The 17,825-nt window shown below is 36.6% G+C and overlaps 1 protein-coding gene across 1 annotated transcript in view; it reads left to right on the forward strand.

Annotated features, from left to right (window-relative positions):
• Positions 1-11,921, forward strand: part of LOC126475444 (protein retinal degeneration B) — a 600,634-nt gene extending 588,713 nt beyond the window's left edge. Inside the window, exons 26-27 of the mRNA XM_050103311.1 lie at positions 667-816; positions 11,791-11,921. Coding sequence (XP_049959268.1) covers positions 667-742 — 76 coding nt within the window. The 3' untranslated portion in view covers positions 743-816; positions 11,791-11,921. The remainder of the gene's footprint in view (positions 1-666; positions 817-11,790) is intronic.
• Positions 11,922-17,825: the final 5,904 nt, after the last annotated feature.

Genomic DNA, 17,825 nt, shown 5'->3' on the forward strand with positions numbered 1-17,825 from the left:
AAAAGGATTTAACTAATGCAAGCTTCCGGAACCAGTGGCTCCTTCTTCTGGCAGAAGAGTTGAAGGGAAAGGAAGAGAGGTGAAGGAAAAGGACTGCTGAGGTCTAGGGAAAGGGGTACAGTTCAAAAAAGTCACTCAGAACCCTGGGTTATGGGAGACTTCCAGACGGGATGAGCAGGAAATACCTTCTCATCCCGTCTGGTAAGTCTCCCCTAAATTGGAGTTCTGGCTGATGTTTCTGAACTGCACCCCTTTCCCTAAACCTCTCCAGTCCTTTTCCTTCACCCTACTTTGTTTCCCTTCAACTCTTCCACCAAAAGGAGGAGCCACTGGCCCCAAAAGCTTGTAAAAGTTAAATCCTATTTTTGTGTGTGTGTGTGTGTGTGTGTGTGTGTGTGTGTGTGTGTGTGTGTGTGTTTTCCCCTGCTGCTACTTGGTGAGTAGATTTTTTATCTATCCATTTATATTATACTATATTTTTTTAGACATAGGTGTAGCTTTCTCCCATCATTCTTTCATTTTTTTGCATAGATGCATAAAAATTAGAAGTTTGTGTTGTAGAGACTATATGAAACATGTAACAGCTTCACGACTGCAGCATGTGATCATTGGCCATAAGTGAGTAAGGAAAATATTATGTGACTGGAAGATTACTGTCTGTTTCAGCAATGAAACCACAGTCCCTTCACCTCCTCGTGGCAGCCTGTACATTAAGAGAAAAGTGTACATTAGTCATGTGTAGCACAACTGTACAAATCCAGCACCCATCGATTTGTAGTAGCAGTTGTTACGGAATCTTCTAGTCCCCTCATGACGGTAACTATCCATGTTTTGTTTTTCAATATACCTTGTTCAGTGTTTATTTTTCAAGGCCTATGTTAATTCTTGTGTTTGATCCTCACATATGTGCTCTTAATCTCACAAAACTAACCCTTTATCTTAAAACTTGACATATACTGCTGCTTCTGTTTTGTTTTCCAAACATTGGATAATCATAATTTTTCACAGTTCTAAAACTCATATATAAACTTTGTCCTTAAATATTATGCATTTCAAAATGTTCCCTGTATTCAGATATGAAACCATTTAACGCTCAACAACATGAACTAGACAAGTTCTGTAGTTGTTTGGATGATTCACCTATCACACACTACTGCTAGCTCTTAGCACATTTATCCCTCTGCTTTTATATCCAAAAGTATCACAGTTCTCTTGTAAATACTCAGTTTCTGTTGCCAATTCTTTGAGTCTTTTCTGATTGTCAGATAGGAAAACATTATTTCTACAGAAATGTTAAACTTGAAAGTTAAGTCTGAAACAAGTGTTTATTTTCACAATACCTGTAGTGTCCCTACACAGCAAAAACAGTATTTATATGGAGTTCTGAAATGGAGAGCACAGGCTCTTAACATTTCTTCAAGTTTTTTTTCTCATTAAACCTGTTCATGCCGATCAGTAACTAAGATCTCGACAATTGTTTCTGCAGAGAATTATGTTAATGGTAATTTATTGGGTGGAATATACCTAAATAATTTTCAGCAAGCCCTCCAACATTGTGCCTGTACAAGTTCTCACCCCTCTAACTGTGGCTGACTATAATTTAAATATTTATTAACCTTCTTTGAAATTAATTTTTATTAAACTGAACAACAACTATATCTCACACTCTAAACATGAAACTAAAAAAAGTGAAAATAAAACAGTTAAAGGAAGATATTAGATAAGAAGTGGCCGTCTTTCATATGAAAAGGTTTGTAATCAAGTAACTGGAAAAAATTAATGGTAGACATTAAATTGCTTTACTGTTGAAATGTTTCTATTTGTTAAGCATGGCCGGTGAGTATATTTTACTTCTGCTGAATATAAAAATTGAAGGAAGCATAAAAATCTTTCTTTCTCTTCGACTGGACATATTTCTGTAAATTACCTAAACATAAAAGTAGTGTATTTGTGGGAAGCTAGTATTTCATAAATTTGTCAATTTGTGGTATAATCATTTCAGTACTAATAGAAATGTATATATGGTATAAACTGTATTTATTGTTTCTTCAACTGTAAGTAAAATGATTTCCAAAATGAAATTACAACTACTAAAACAGAAGAAAAACAAGATACATTTACCTAGTAAGAATAAACTGAATATGTTAGACGCATACAGAAGTTGACAGAAACACTAGCATTCGTGACAAGGTTTTGCTTAATCTAGCAAAATGGAGAGCAGAGGAATTGATGATGTGAGGATTAGAAACAGAAGTTGCACAGATCCTTTGTCAAGCGGTTAGAGTAGGACAAGAGGAAACTGAGACGTTGTCCCTTGAAACATTTTGCATTGTTTTTTCCCCTTTCATATTTTTTGTCAGTGAAGGAAGCCATAATGTAACAATTAAATGTAGATAATTATTAGAGATCTTGGAAACAGACACAATGTCTTACAGCTGATGTTCTTGTAGATGGAAGCATAAAGTATTAAATGTTTTTGTATCCTTAAAAAGTTTTATGTGATGATAAATGAAAAGCACCCGTTTGTTGTGCCTATCTCCAATATTAAACCTTTACACAGCAAGTAAAGTATAACACAACTTTATGTATGTTAAATACAGTCTCACTAAATACGAACTAATCATGGCACAAATGGGTGCAAACCTCATGTTGCTTCCTAGTTCCCTGAGGAAGTTTGGGGGGAGATGACTGGCTGTATAGTAGCTGGCCACTGAAGCAGAACACTGCAGGCCCCTTTCACATTACTAAGCACTGTGAAGCAAGTAGAGAGTAGGTATGAACTCTGAAAAGCACCACTCACAGGCACTTTTACATTGTGTTCCAAGGGGTGCCACATGGCTTTGGGTAGAATGTTTGAGCTGTGTGATATGGTCACCCCTCTGACTAAACTCTCTCATTGCAAAACCAGGAGCCCCTCTCATGAGAGGAAATTTGAATCTTAGTTGCCTGTAAGAACATGTGAAAATTAAAGGTGGCCTGAGAGGTGACACTACTTTAGGTAATGGAGTCTGTAAATCCTGTGGCAGTTCTAAGGCATGTGTTGCGAGTTCCTGTGAATTAAAAGATGGAAAAAGTGAAGTGCTAAAGGTTATCAGTGCTGCATAATCTGTATATGCTGGTTTTAAGCATTCAGTTGATATAGTATTGTGCCTGCCATTTTTCTTGATAACGAATGTGTTTCCTCTTCTCATAACAACACGAAACAGTCCCGAATAAGGGAAAGTGTGGCAGTCAGATGGCATCATCTCAGATCATGCGCCAAACTCTCATCTGTGTACATTTTTATGTATCTCAATTTTTCTGTCACAATGATTATGTTAAGTGGTATGAGGTGGCACGTGGATGAACACAGTTGGTGGATGAAGGCTGCAGAACCTTCCTCAGTCAGTGGAGGAAATGGCGTAGGTGAGAAGGAAACTACTTTCCATATATTATCTATTCAGTTGAACAGCGTATGTCTTTCATAAACGCTATGCGAAGTCCAAGCAGCGCCAAGGATAATGCATCAAACTAGGCCTCCATGTGGCACTTTAATGCCACCTTTAAAATGTAATGCATTCGCTCTACCATCTCAATGCTTGCAAGATGATAGCTAGTCTTGAAAATGTGCCTACTTTCACAGAGTAGGAGCAATACCTTAAAAAGCTGTTTGTCGAATTGTCATCCTCTTTCTGTCATGATGGTTTGTGGGACACCGAACCAAGATTGCACCAATTCTCATGCACCAATTCTCAAGCCATGGACTCTGCCGCTATATTGGGAATAGATACTGCTTCTGGCCATCTCGTGGAATGGTCAATCATCATAAATGAATAACAGGATTCCTCTTTAGTATGGCAGAGGCCCAACAATGTCAACATGAATGTGAGTTTACCTCGCTGTAAGTGGGGAGGGGGAGGGGGGGGGGGCAATCCCCTGGCATGAATGTGTGTCTAGGGATCTTGCTGAGTTGGTAACTCTTGCATGCATGTGCCCAGGTGCAACAATGCTTCTGCGTACTCAGCCAGATGACTTCCAAGCAACAAGCTTGGCAGAAGCTCTGATGTTTGGGTATGCAAGGTTGTGGTAGACACTGAAAATCTCATGCCACCATCACATACGGATGACATGCTGTTTCCTCCTATGACTTATGTTGCACCAAATTCCTTGGTGCATGGTCTGCCTAGATATGTGCTCTAGCTGTAAGGCCATTGATTCTCAATTAGCAGTAATGTGTTGAAGGAATGCATCTTTTTCCTTGACCAGCCATCATGTCAATCCAACTGATCATATTCAATCCGGGCACTAAAGACTACACTGTTGAGCGCCCATAACACCATACCCATCCATCCATCCATCCATCCATCGTATTCAATCCTGTGCAGTTGCAGGACAGACAGTCTGCACAGTGTTGTTTTTTTCAGCTACGTGTTTTATGTCAGTAGTAAACTGGATGATGAATTCAGCATGCCTGCACTGGCAAGGCAGGTTGAGCTCAGTCATCTGTTGACATACAAAGGTTAGAGGCTTGCGATCAGTAAGTATCTTGAAATGTTTGCCTTCTATCCAGGGTCTTCAGTGTTTGATGGGTAAGCAGATGACAAGTAACACACTACCAGATACCCTCCATTTTTGTTGGCACTGACCGCCACCTGACTTACATCCACCATTACTGCAGGGAAGCACCTGGAACCAGATGTGCCAGTAAAGAAGCTATAGCTAGTGCCACCTTTAAATCATGAAATGTAAGCTCCACTTTCCTCATCCACAGAACTTTCCTGCTGACAGACATATTGTTTCTAGTCAGCAATCTGTCGAGCAGTTCTTGTATTGCCTCCAAATGAGGTAAACATTGCCTGTAGTAGTAGTTTAAAATCCCTATGAATCTGCGGAGACCTTTTAATGCAGTCAGTAAAAGCATCTGCTGAATAGCTTCCACCTTCTCAACCAGGGGAGAAGAGCGTGCATGAGAGACAGCAAAACCTGAAAAATTCACTTTGTTAATTCACAGTCACTGTTGATTATCATGCTATAACACTCTAGGCATTGAAACACCAATTGTAAGTGATTATTACACTGCAGCCATGTCTCAGAAAATACTAATATGAGGGCTAATCAAATATAAAAGGGATACTTGTTCATGAGCATCAACAGTTAGTATGACCACACCCCCATTTCTAGTATTGTTGAGTGGGGCTGTTAGGAGATAGGAGAGCCAACAATTACTTACTTCCAACAGCTTTGTCACTAATGTTCATGATGTTGGAGCAACAGGTGCACTGCTCAAAGCATAATTATAAAATTTCTTGCTTGTGAAAAGGAGTTGAAGTGACAGAAATTTTTCGGAGATTGACTGCACAGTTTGGTGATCAAACATTGTCAAGGAAGTGGGTGTTTCCCTGGCAGTTCAAGAAAGGAAAAGAATGCATGGAAAATCAGCAAGGTGATTGCTGTATTTGGACCAGCATTACAGATGAAAACATTCATGTGGTTCGAGACATTCTTAAAGGCAGTCAATGGGCAAGAGTATCAGAAACTGCAGAACAGGTCAGAATAAGTTATGGGACCTGTCAAGGGATCATCAAAAATGACATGCAGGTTCGTAAAATGTATGTTCCAGATGGAACCCTTGCCTTTTGCCTGAAAATCAGAAGTTGAGGAGTTTGGACATCTGTCAGAGGTTTAAGCAAGGTTGTGAAAGAAGGTTGGATCATCACCTGTGACAATACGTGAGCCCACCACTACATTCCCAAACCTAAACAAGCTAGTAAGGAGTGATGGACGAAAGGGGAGGGTGTTCCAGTGAAAGCAAGGCAAGGTTCTTTCAACCGGTTTTTGCATGAGCTATACACAGTGAATGCTGCATACTACAGCAAGCTGTTGAATAAGATGAGAGATGCACATCACCTAGAGATGAGACCAAGCAATTTGACAGGTCCTCCTCCTCCAGGACAATGCCAAATAAATACTGCACATCCAACACTCTCCAAACTACAGGAAAAGCAGTGGACTCATCTTGATCCCAGACCTGTCACGCTGCGATTTCCATTTATTTGGACCACTTCAAGAAGGTCTAGGAGGGCACAGATTCAAAAATGGTGAGGACATGGATGAATTTGTTCACAGTTGGCTCATGAAGCAACCAGACCTATTCTGTGATGCAGATTAAATACCTTCCTTCTCGCTAGGAAATACATATTTCTAAAGTGGGAAACTATGTGGAAAAATAAATGTAACTGCCTTTTATTTTTCAATACATGAATTATTCTAAAAATAAAATCCTGTTTATACTTGTTTCGTCCTCGTACATCAAAACACATAGCAACATAGCGGAAAACGAATTTGTGAAGCGCTGCCATGTTCGAACAGCATTTCATAATCTGAAAGGGATAGAATAATATTCAGACAGTGGTGTTATGACAGCAGACTTATATTTATGTGCATGGGCCTCTGGAATTTGTGAATATGCTTTGCACAATTGATCACACTAAAAACATGGGCATCAGACACATTGCAGTTAAAATCCGCAATGTTAGGGATGGGATACCTGTCAGGAATGGTGCAGGTATTTATGACCGTATAGTTCTTAACAGTCTCCAAGAACCATCCTTATTTCTACCTTTTGAAACAGTGATGCCCACACACTGTCAGATCTTAAGATGGTACCATCAGTAAGCATTTCGTCAAACTCCGCGTACATGGCCAGTAGTTTCTCCGGTGCTAACTGACATGGCCGAGCAATAACAAGCTACTCATATGTAGTCCAGCTGTGATGTTATGTGGAATAGCAATGCTTGTCTTTTGCAGAACTGGGTCTGTGAGTGTGGGGAATTCCTTAAGTAGCTGCTGAAAGAGGTTATCATCTGCGCTTGGTGTGACCCGTTGTAATGTGGTCTGGAATGGTGGAGCACCTGTTGCAGTATGAAACTAATCACGTATCGCGCACTTTCAACATGCACAAAAATAAGACCAAAGAATAAGGAAACAAAGGCAGTTATGTATTCTGCATCTCAAAGATGAATCGCACTCATATTGGTGTTGATTCCGTATTTATTGCAGTCACCACAGGTTTCTCAGGTTGGACATTGTATTCACACCATAGAACCGGTACCAAATTGTTGGGGAATGCTTGCTTTTGGAACTGGATGAGTGATTAGTTGATGAAGTGGAAGGGGTAGAATGTTGTAAACTATTACACAGAATTAATTATTGAGGATAAACTGATGATGCAATGATTATAAATTATACAGAATGCAAAAGAGCACGAATAACCTCCGAGAAAGAGACGGAAGGGGTCAATGAGGCATCTAGTTGTGTGAGAAGAATATTCAGCTGACTAAATGTAGGACAATTGTGTCTGAAATATATTTCAAATTAATTGTCTTGTAAGGATCATAGAAGTCTTAGGAAATGGATAAATGAACAGAAGAAGATGAAACAGATGTAAATAAACTGTAATGGTGAGAAACAAACAAAAAGATGGTTACAGATTGTGTGGTAGTAGGGAAATAGAGAAATGGTTGTTACAATTTGAAATGAAAGATGATGATAAAAAGAATTTTCTGGTGTTGAAAAGAATTTTCCACTTATGATCCAAAGAATTTAGTGTTTTACAGACTGATGGAACAAATAATGTGACTGAAGAAAATGGTGAACAGGCATTCAAGAACTGATGGCTAACACATTAAAATTAATTTTGTTCTTTAATGCATTAACTGTGACACACAAACACACACAAACAAAATTATTGAAGTGACATAGCTCACAGCAGAAGCTTGAGGCAGAAAGAAATAACTGTCTCTTCTGATGCTGCAGTGTGATTGGTGAGTGGTTTCGGGCTGATGTGCACACATAGGTGGGAAATAGCAAGCTGGACCAGAGTTACATAGAAAGAGGGAGGGGGAAGCATTACCCAAGATGTTCTGCTAGCTAGGACAGATTTTTTAGTTACGCTCATAGTCTAACAGCAGAGTGGTTTTATTTCTCAGCAGTCATGTGTGAGACATCTGATTGCAAATAAATGATCTTATTCCATTATACAAAAGACTTCTACTTTGCAAATGAGCTTCTGCTTTTTAGTCGTGGATTTCATGTGGAATTTATTTATTACTTTAGTATGATACATATATATGTGCACAAGTACATTAATTTCCTTACTTTTAATGAGAGAAATATTTTGTATTTGTTTTAATGTGAAGATTTATTTTGCTTTGCATGTATTAACTTAGTTTAGTTACAGATATTTACACTTCCAAATGCCGGAAAGTTGGATAATTTGTAGGAACTGTGTTTGTTTTTTAGTACTTGTGGTAAGCTTTCAGTTTCCTTTTGATTCCTGTTGTCAATTTCTTATATATTTGTGTACAAAAATCTAGAAGTTCACTTTAAAATTTAGATTGTGCAAGATAATTTCACAGTTTTATTTTACATCTTGTGTTATATGTTTGAACTTGCTATAAATTGTCTTACTGCATGATTTTTGCAGCAGTTTTGTGGAATGTGTAGTATATTCATTTTGGATGTAAGAATCCTAATTTCTTAACTTGTAGATCACCAGAAAATGAAAGAAAATAGCCATAAAATACACTGTCAATGTATATTTGCATGCTTCCATGTGCAAGACCACCTAAATGAGTTTCTTGAATAACTTATCTGTTTGTTTAATTCTGCTTGCTGTTCACAATATATGCTGAAACTAGCTTCCACTTTCGAGCTGATAGCTACTCGCAGTAATTATATAAATTTTCTACCTGTTTGTTTCACAAAACCAAATCACACACATATTGTGTTTGTTTAAGAATGCATAAATGGGCAACACCAGAGATACAGTCTGGTATTCAGTGCCTGCTTCTTGGAGAAAGGGAGAAAATTGTGTGTGTGTGTGTGTGTGTGTGTGTGTGTGTGTGTGTGTGTGTGTGTGTGTGTTTGTTTGTTTGTTTGTTTGAAGGGAACAAAATATATATAATTCTTTTACTGCAGTGGTAGGCCATTTCATGCTACCCTTTTCACATTTTGCACTCCCTGCTCTTTCTGCTAATCAAATATTGTCATTGTGTTCCAGAAGAAAGTGCTTGGTAAGCAATATATAATGTCACTATAAATTTGGATTGCTTCTCATGTGCCGAGACACATGGCAAACAAAACTTCCATCCTGTGGCACTGAGAAGAAAAATCTGAAAACGTAAAAGCCATTGGAAGATAGAAGTATTCTGTAGAACCCAGATGAAAAGTGACATACATGAGGGATATATACACTCACTACCTAAGGAGAATGAAGAAGGAAGTTAGAGTTTGATGTTCTATTGACAGTGAGATCGTTGGAGGTAGAGTTCTGGGTGTTGAAGGAGCCATATTGGTATTTGCCTGAAATCATTTAGAGATACCGCAAAACACAGGATTTTGAACCTTGAGCCATCCGAATACAAAACCAGTATTCCAACAATTGCACACACCTGCTCATTTACATTGTTAAATAATTAGTTACTAAGAGGGGTGTCATTTGAATGAAATACAAAGGGATAAATAGCAGTGACACAATGATGGGTAAGATGACTGAGTTTTTAATTTTAGCTTATGGGCAACTTGGTGTGACATTAAATAAATTTACAGATGTTACACAATTTCCTAGGGAAAATATGGATACATGCTGACCATTTACATAACTAGATTTTTACTTTAATATTAATGCACATTACATTTTAACAAATGTAGCCAAACATGTATAGATATTGAATATGCAGAAACCTTCCTGTGTGCTTGAAGAAGCCATGAAACAGAAACGATTTTAATTTGCTTTTGTAAACGTTTCCTTTGTTTCCTAGCACATTTAATTTACATGGAAGGGAGTCAAACATTTTTACAATTACATACTTTACTCCTCTCTGTGCACAGGTAAGGTTAAATTGTGGATATCATGTTTATGAATGCTATTATCTTTTACATAGCAAACTTCATAAGTGTAAGTGTATTGTGAAACTGTTGTTACTAAGCTTAGTTTTCTAAACAGTTTCCAATTGAGGTTTGACCTTCATACTTCTGCATAAAGTACTGGGCAATGTAACTAACACCAGAAAATGATTTTTCAGACTATACGGACTCAAGGATATAAATTCCAGTGACATCTAACATTCACATTGAACAGTTTTTTTTAACTTCTTCAGTACATAGAGAACTATAGTGGTCTCTGAAATCAGTAAATTTATGTAAAAGTTTAGTACGACATAGTAGAGTAGATAAGTAGTGCAAGAGCAGAGGCAGTAGCCTTTTTAAAAATGGATGTAAGTGTAGAAAGTAATCTAGAAATAAACTGCATAATTATGATTGTGAATAGGTAGCATAATTTGTTGTTAGTGCACTATACAGAATTTGCCTGGATAGGGTGGGTGTGTGTGTGTGTGTGTGTGTGTGTGTGTGTGTGTGTTTGAGAGAGAGAGAGAGAGAGAGAGAGAGAGAGAGAGAGAGAGAGAGAGAGAGAATGGGCACAAGATAATATTTTTAATACCCTTACAATGTGTTTCTGTCCAGTGAACAGTTTGTCAGTGTGTGGCATCGACTCAGAAAATTATACCATATTACATTAATAAATAAAAGTATGCAAATTAAGCTAATATTCTGATACTCTCATTACCAAAATCAGCAATCAATTGAGGCCCAACTGTTGCTACAGTCACACACACAAAAAAAGGGAAGGGTATGTGAGTAAAAGAGCATTTTGTAGGTGGCGCAGATTCCTGTTGTTAGAGATGGGAACAGGTATTTAGGAATTGTGTCCATTCATTTGGTTAGATGAATAGCATGACTTACACTTCACATATGTGATGGAAATTAATCATTTACTGCAGCATAATTTGTTAGTTGTTAAATTAACAGGACAACATTAATGTGTATAATTACAATATTAATTTGGTATTGCTATTATACCAAACATGTAATCTGTAAATGAATGATGTCTTCGTTTCTGTAAAATTTGACTCACTGTTTATTGCAAGATACCTAAGTAATTTTTACTGTTACCTATCTGGAAGCTGTACATGCACCACTAGTTCTTAATTCTTACAGGTATTTGTTACAGACATATGTGCATGGAAAACATACATTTTGTACAAAACACTTTAACTTTGCATGGGTTCAATTTGCCACATAGTAGGCAAATCATCTATTCTCTAATAAGCAGCCTTCAAGTAAATAATTTTTCTGTGGTTGTTATTTCAGACTATGGGAAAAATATGTACAGAATAAAGAAAAGTATCATAACCATCATATATTGAGAGACCAGCAGATTAAATTGGTTTATTGCACTATGTTATAGTAAGTTTCATTAATGGAGAAACTGCTTACGTCTTCTCATCCTAAACTCTTCACAAGGGGGAATTTTGTATCATGTGGAAAATTAAAGCCAATGTAAAAGAAAATTAGTCCAATTGTCCATTGCGTAGCTGCCCCCCCCCCCCCCCTGCCCAGAAAGAAAAGGACATGGTGTATTGACAAATTGATGTCACACACATTCAGAGCACAAGAAAACGAATGAAAACATAATTATTTGATAATACAATGCTCTATAGACAAGTGTATGGAAGTTCAGGAGGATTGTCTCATGTTATCAATGCAGCATGCCTACATCAGCTGTAGTTTCTATTCCTCCTTGTTAGTATCTGGCTTTGATGTTTAATTGCAGTTACTCTTGTGCTTATTTTACAGTACTTAGTATGGTTTCTTTTACTTAAAATATCCATAATGCAAATAATACTGTACACAGTGATCCATATAAGAATAATTAAATTAAAAATGCTTTAATTTCATTCTTTACTTCAGTCGATCTGCAAAGCGTGCAACGTCATATCCACTAATGGGCGGTGCTGAATCTCTGGACCGAAGTGCTAGCACTAAGACACGTTGGACTTCACGCTTCTGTGCAACTTCTTCAACTAAGCTTTGATGAAAACCTTATTTCTCAGTCTGGCAGTTTGTGAGAAGAAGTTTAGTTTTAAAATAGAAATTTGTTTAGTGGTTAAAGTATGACAGGAAATGTGGAAACTTTGCATTTAAAATTGATGTTGAATTTAAAGTGAGATGTATTTGCTGACACGAAATCTGTGACATATTCTACAAAATAAAAGTAAAAAAATTCATCCCCTTTCTCCAAAAAAGGGGTAAGGAACTTCATTCATATATTCAAACATAAATTCTAAAGACATGTTTATGTGGGAGAGAATGTTTTGTTTCATGTATGTCTTTAATGCAGAATGCACGCAACCCGAAGTGTTCGTGGGCTGCAGAATGGATGAGTGCATCTTTTTTACTTCGTTGAAAATATTTATTTGAATATAAAAAATACGCTTACTTGTGAATATTAGTTACAAATATTCACATCCTTTATTGTTCCTTTTTGATGTCTGATGTGGAATGTGTGTTCATTGTAACTATCAGTGTAAATATTGTACAGCAAAATGTAAGATAATAGTGTTATTTGTTGCTATCGTTTGCAAGAAAATAATATTACTATAACTTCTTATGCTATGTAAATATTTCCCATTAATATGGATCCTAAAAGGCTATATTGTATTGTAACTCTCACGAATAGGTTATCAAGAATGTATGTAAATGGTTCGCACTGTAATGTTTAAGCAGCCTAGCCACTTTAATTGAAAGTATCTCTATATTTTTTGTTATCTTTGTTGGAAATGATATTCAATTTTATCACAGTCTTCATTAAGACTCATTGTGGTAATAAGTTGTTTTTTGTGTCCTTGAAGGAGTCTTCCTGTTACTCTTGTCCTTTTTGAGGTGTGTCTACCACGATATTAAGAGAAATTTTAAAAAAAGTATATTAGTTAGATATTTTTGAAATGTTGTTATTATTTATCTTTTGTAAGGATGTTGTTTTTATGCCCTACTTAATGTACAAATGCGGACAAGATCGTAGAGAAATAATAGTGTTTATATAGACACTTCATCCTTCACATATTCAGATGTAGTGAAGTATAGGCTATTTTGTTGTTATTTATATAGGTCGTTAAATATTTGATATGCTCCTTTGCATTTCAGATCCCTGGTAGAATGTTCCTCTATTCAGATGTGATAGTCACCTTTACAGATATGTGAAACTGTTACTTCAATTGACATTCTGCAGTTTTGTAATCCTGAATGTAGAGTAAATTTATCTATCTACAGTGCTATAAAACATTATTTTTCCTTTTATGAGCATCAGATAGTAGTAAGTGGATAATGTTGACACCTGAATCGAAAGTGAAAACATGAAATAAAGTATGTATTGTTTAAGAAAAGATACAAATTATTACCAGAAAGCACAGATTTTTAAGAGTATAATCAAAATTAGTTGTTAAAAGTAAACACAGCTACAGAAAAAAAATTAAACCTTCAGTTGAATTTCCTTTCTTCCAAAGTGAGGGAGTCTACAGATTATTTAAAATGATGAAAAATACCTACTTGAGGTTGACACGCTAACTCCTGAAGATGGATTTTGTTGAAAAGTGGTTTCTTCCATGCATTTCACTTGGCTTCACAAATTGAAATTTGATTTCTAATGAACAGATGTGACAGCAGAGTGCATTTATTATGCTAAACTCAACCAATAGAAAATTACACAAAAATTGCTGCCTTTCTATATCTTCTGAAAAGTTTAGTTTAGTATTTACTATAGAAAAACATCTGTTGTTGATTCTTCATGCAAACTACTTCTACCTGACATTCAGACTAGAATACCTCTTGGAGCACTATAATCTATCAGTCAGTGAAACGATGCAAATAATGTTATTCAGTACTGTATAAGTACTGTGTCAGGTGTCAGTGTGTCCATATTCTACATTCTCAAACATAACTTTCTTAAATTGTAACTTCCTAAGCTCTAATTTTTGTAGTGCTCATTGACCACACCCTGATAATGCCTTTGCCCTGAACTTCATCAATCATAGTGTGACTTCATTTTAGTGTTACGAGCATTCTTACTGTATGTAATAAAATTATAAAAACTATAATGAATCTCACACTTTGAAAAAAAAAAAAGCCTGCTGTGTTGAGTGATATTACTATAGTTTCTTAGTAACATGAAGTACCAAAATCTTTAGAAGGTTATTCTTAATTTCATATGTTTTCAAGATTATTTGTGTACACAGTACCTGAAATAATAGACATTTCTAAGTACCACATAGAATTTTCCATCACAGTAGTTATGGTTTCAAGAGTTGAATAATTTACACATCCTTTCAATTTCAGACTGAATCTATGATTTATTGATGTAGCTCTCAAAGACCAGTTTCCGTTACCTTATAGGCCATATAGTTTTCACTTGCATGTCTTAATTTTGTGCAATAGATTTGTAGTAAGCATCTTGTAAGTGAAATGTAGAGAAGAAGTTTGTAGCTATTTCATCAAAGGTTTTATTCAAAGATAAGGCATGGATGGTGCAGTTGTGCTTGTCAACAACTGGAGGTGTTTGAGGAGATGCAGAAAAAAATCTGGAATTTTATATAGTTACCAGTAAGGGACATACTACAGAAATTAATTACAAAATGAAGCAGATTATTATATTTTGAATGGAAATGTTAGCCACTAATTTGGCATGATAAAATATCTATTTTCTGACTTAATACTAAATTAATTTCAATTATTATATGTCCATTTAATTCTGCTTCTTTATGCAAGTAAAACAATGGAATAATTTATATTTTGTATTCACACAAATATATTTATAAAATAAAGAACATTAAATAAGCAATAATTTCTTTAAGCTTTTTTATTTATAAACCAGCTTCTATTCAATGTTAGTGATATTTTTCACTTCTCCATTGACAGCAAATAAGAGGAGGAACAAGTTATCCAGTGCAAATAGAACCCACAGAAAATATAATGGGTATAGGCTGTTCACATTGCTAAAGATTTATTGATCATGGATAAGCATATTCAGTAAACACTATAAGCAAATACGAAGCAGTATTGTGAAACAATTTGTATATGTACTTTATAATTACGCTTCACTTGGAATGGCATTTGTTGCCCATACATAAGAATTCACCGAGAGTACTAGACGATAACTGACTACAGGCTTTGCCATAAATCATATGCAGTTGTCAAAATGACAGTGTGCTTTTCTTTTATTCGTAAACATTATGTAGATCATAAATCACATAAGACAAGGTAGCAAAAATAGGCTATACATATATGAACACACCCCAAATACAAGTGAACTTCTCTGCTCTGAGTTTGAACTGGCTTCATTAGAATGATGTACAAAAACTGCAAATTTTACAGCCTAAAATATTTCCTGCTTACAATGATCCCTCATGTCTTATGCTCGTTTTATCCAATGTTTCTTAACGGTTGTTCTCAACAGGCTATAAAAGTCCATGTAGTCAAAGTTTTCGTTTAATGTTGTGAAAGGACTGGTAAGTAGATACAGTTAAATGAGAAGTAAGTTATAGTCTCCAGCTCCAGTACTAGCATAGAAGACAATGTGCAAGATATGGCAGTTGGAAGAAATGGAGCAAGAAGTCACTTGACCAAGTGGCCAGCAGATACAGAGAACTTTACTGACTAGTCGTTTCAGTCACATGAAATAAGGATAAAACAGAGGAGACATTCATTTGAGAGAAAAAATGCTGAATGGAATTTCACAATGTTAATTTGAATATAATTTAAATGCCACATAGAGCAGCATTTTCTCAGAGAATACTGTTGCTTTTGTAATCTGCAAGTAAATCATTTTTTATAATGTTAAAAAAAGATCTGACCACTATCATTAGGTGAGACTTAGCAAACAACTTTCTCATCTGAGAGTGCCTCCATAGCTGAGTGGTTATAATTGCTGCCTTTGGTTCAGAAGAACCTGGGTTGAGTTTCCGATACCTTCTCAGATTTTCCCTATGGTAGGGAGGTCTCGAATGGAGTCCATCCAATCTTGTAGGGCCAAATGGGTAGTTGCTTGAATAAAGTAGTAGTAGCACTATCAGGATTCTTCTATTGGCAATGGTAGCTGCAGGATTCACAACAAGCTGGCCACATGTCCCACGATCATCAGTCTCTCCTCATACTGCCTTGTAGGCAGTAGTTGGCCAGACAGAAGAGGCCTATGGTCCACCAAGCTGGGGGTGGTGGTTCTCACCTTAAGATGGCAGCCGGATGGACTGCTGAAATATTTTGCCAAGATGACTGTATGATCCAGTTGCAGACTCAACAAGAATAGGATGAATTAATATGCCAGGGAAGTTTACTTAGTCACAATATGTTAAGTTGCTTTTAAGGATTGCTTTTGATGCCCTTCAGTTTGTAGGTACCTCAGTCTTAAGTTTTACTTACACCAAGTCAGAAATTCTTCAACATACAGCCACATATACATTTTCTACAAATATTATCCACAAACACTTTATTCGTGTTTTTCTACTATGAACAGCCATCTGGTTGGTGTGTGGCTCACTAAGTTTTGAGCCAGCACATTCCTTATGGGTTCCATAATAATATATGTGATACTACCCATCTGAGTAATATTAAATATTTGTAGTGCGATTAATTTTCTGGCTATTGTGCCACTGAGCATAACCCAAAGTTATCGACCTTCAGTGCAGACAGTCTCATTACTAGTTAGTAATGAATTCATATTAATGCAAATCAGTATTAGACTTACTACTTTTGTTTAGTTGTTTTGTACACAGAACCATTAGCTGATCTATGTATGGGTATGGAGACTACCTCATGAGTTCAAGGACCCTGCTTTTCAGCAGGGGACTGTTCAAGCTGGTGGAGGCTCTGTACTGGTGTGGGGCGTGTGCAGCTGGAGTGATATGAGACCCCTAATACTTCTAGATATGACTCTGACAGGTGACACGTACGTAAGCATCCTGTCTGATCACTTGCATCCATTCGTGTCCATTGTGCATTCCGACAGACTTGGGCAATTACAGCAGGACAGTGCGACACTCCACGTGTGCAGAATTGCTACAGAGTGGCAGAACTGCTACAGAGTGGCTCCAGGAACATTCTTCCGAGTTTAAACACTTATGCTGGCCACCAAATTCCCCAGACATGAACATTATTGTACATATCTGGGATGCCTTGGGAAATGCTGTTCAGAAGAGATCTCCACCTCCTCATGCTCTTACAGATTTATGGACAGCCCTGCAGGATTCATGGTGTCAATTCTCTCCAGCACTACTTTGACATTAGTCGACTCCATGCCATGTAGTGTCGTGGCACTTCTGCATTCCAGCGGGATCCCTACAAAATATTAGGCAGTTGTACCATTTTCTTTGTTTCTTCAGTGTACAATGATATTGGTATTTATAATTAACAACTGTGTTTGACACTAAAGGTGTTCATGCCTTCTCGCTTCCACCTCTTATTGGAAAATCTGTTTCATCTCTCCATGCCATAACTAATAATGTTACTTTTAGTTTACAATCAGTCACATCAACAGATATTTTTGCACTCTTCTAGCAGTACATTCTCTTATATGTGTCATACTAAAACACCAAACTAGTTTTTGATGTTCTATTCAAAAGACTGCAGTAAATTTTAGATGCTTGTCAATTTGTTTGCATTGTTAATCTTCTGAACCACACACAAACATGAAAATATCAAAGAATTTTTGCAAGCAAATGTGTTAAGAACTTCTGACAGAAAGCAGTCACCCCAATCCACATATTAGAACTTCCTTTTGAAATGGAGTGAGTCTGACTGTCACTGAAAATGTCTCTGAATCTCTGCCTCCAGAAAAATTGCTCCATGGCAAACACTAAATGAAATGTATTCAGCAGATATAATGCCAAGAATGACACTCTTGCTAACAGAGTATAGCATGTGTGAAATAGGAATTTTAGTTTGACCTGACTCTGGAG

The sequence above is a fragment of the Schistocerca serialis genome, chromosome 1 (genome assembly GCF_023864345.2).
Source record: "Schistocerca serialis cubense isolate TAMUIC-IGC-003099 chromosome 1, iqSchSeri2.2, whole genome shotgun sequence".
Lineage (NCBI taxonomy): Eukaryota > Metazoa > Arthropoda > Insecta > Orthoptera > Acrididae > Schistocerca > Schistocerca serialis.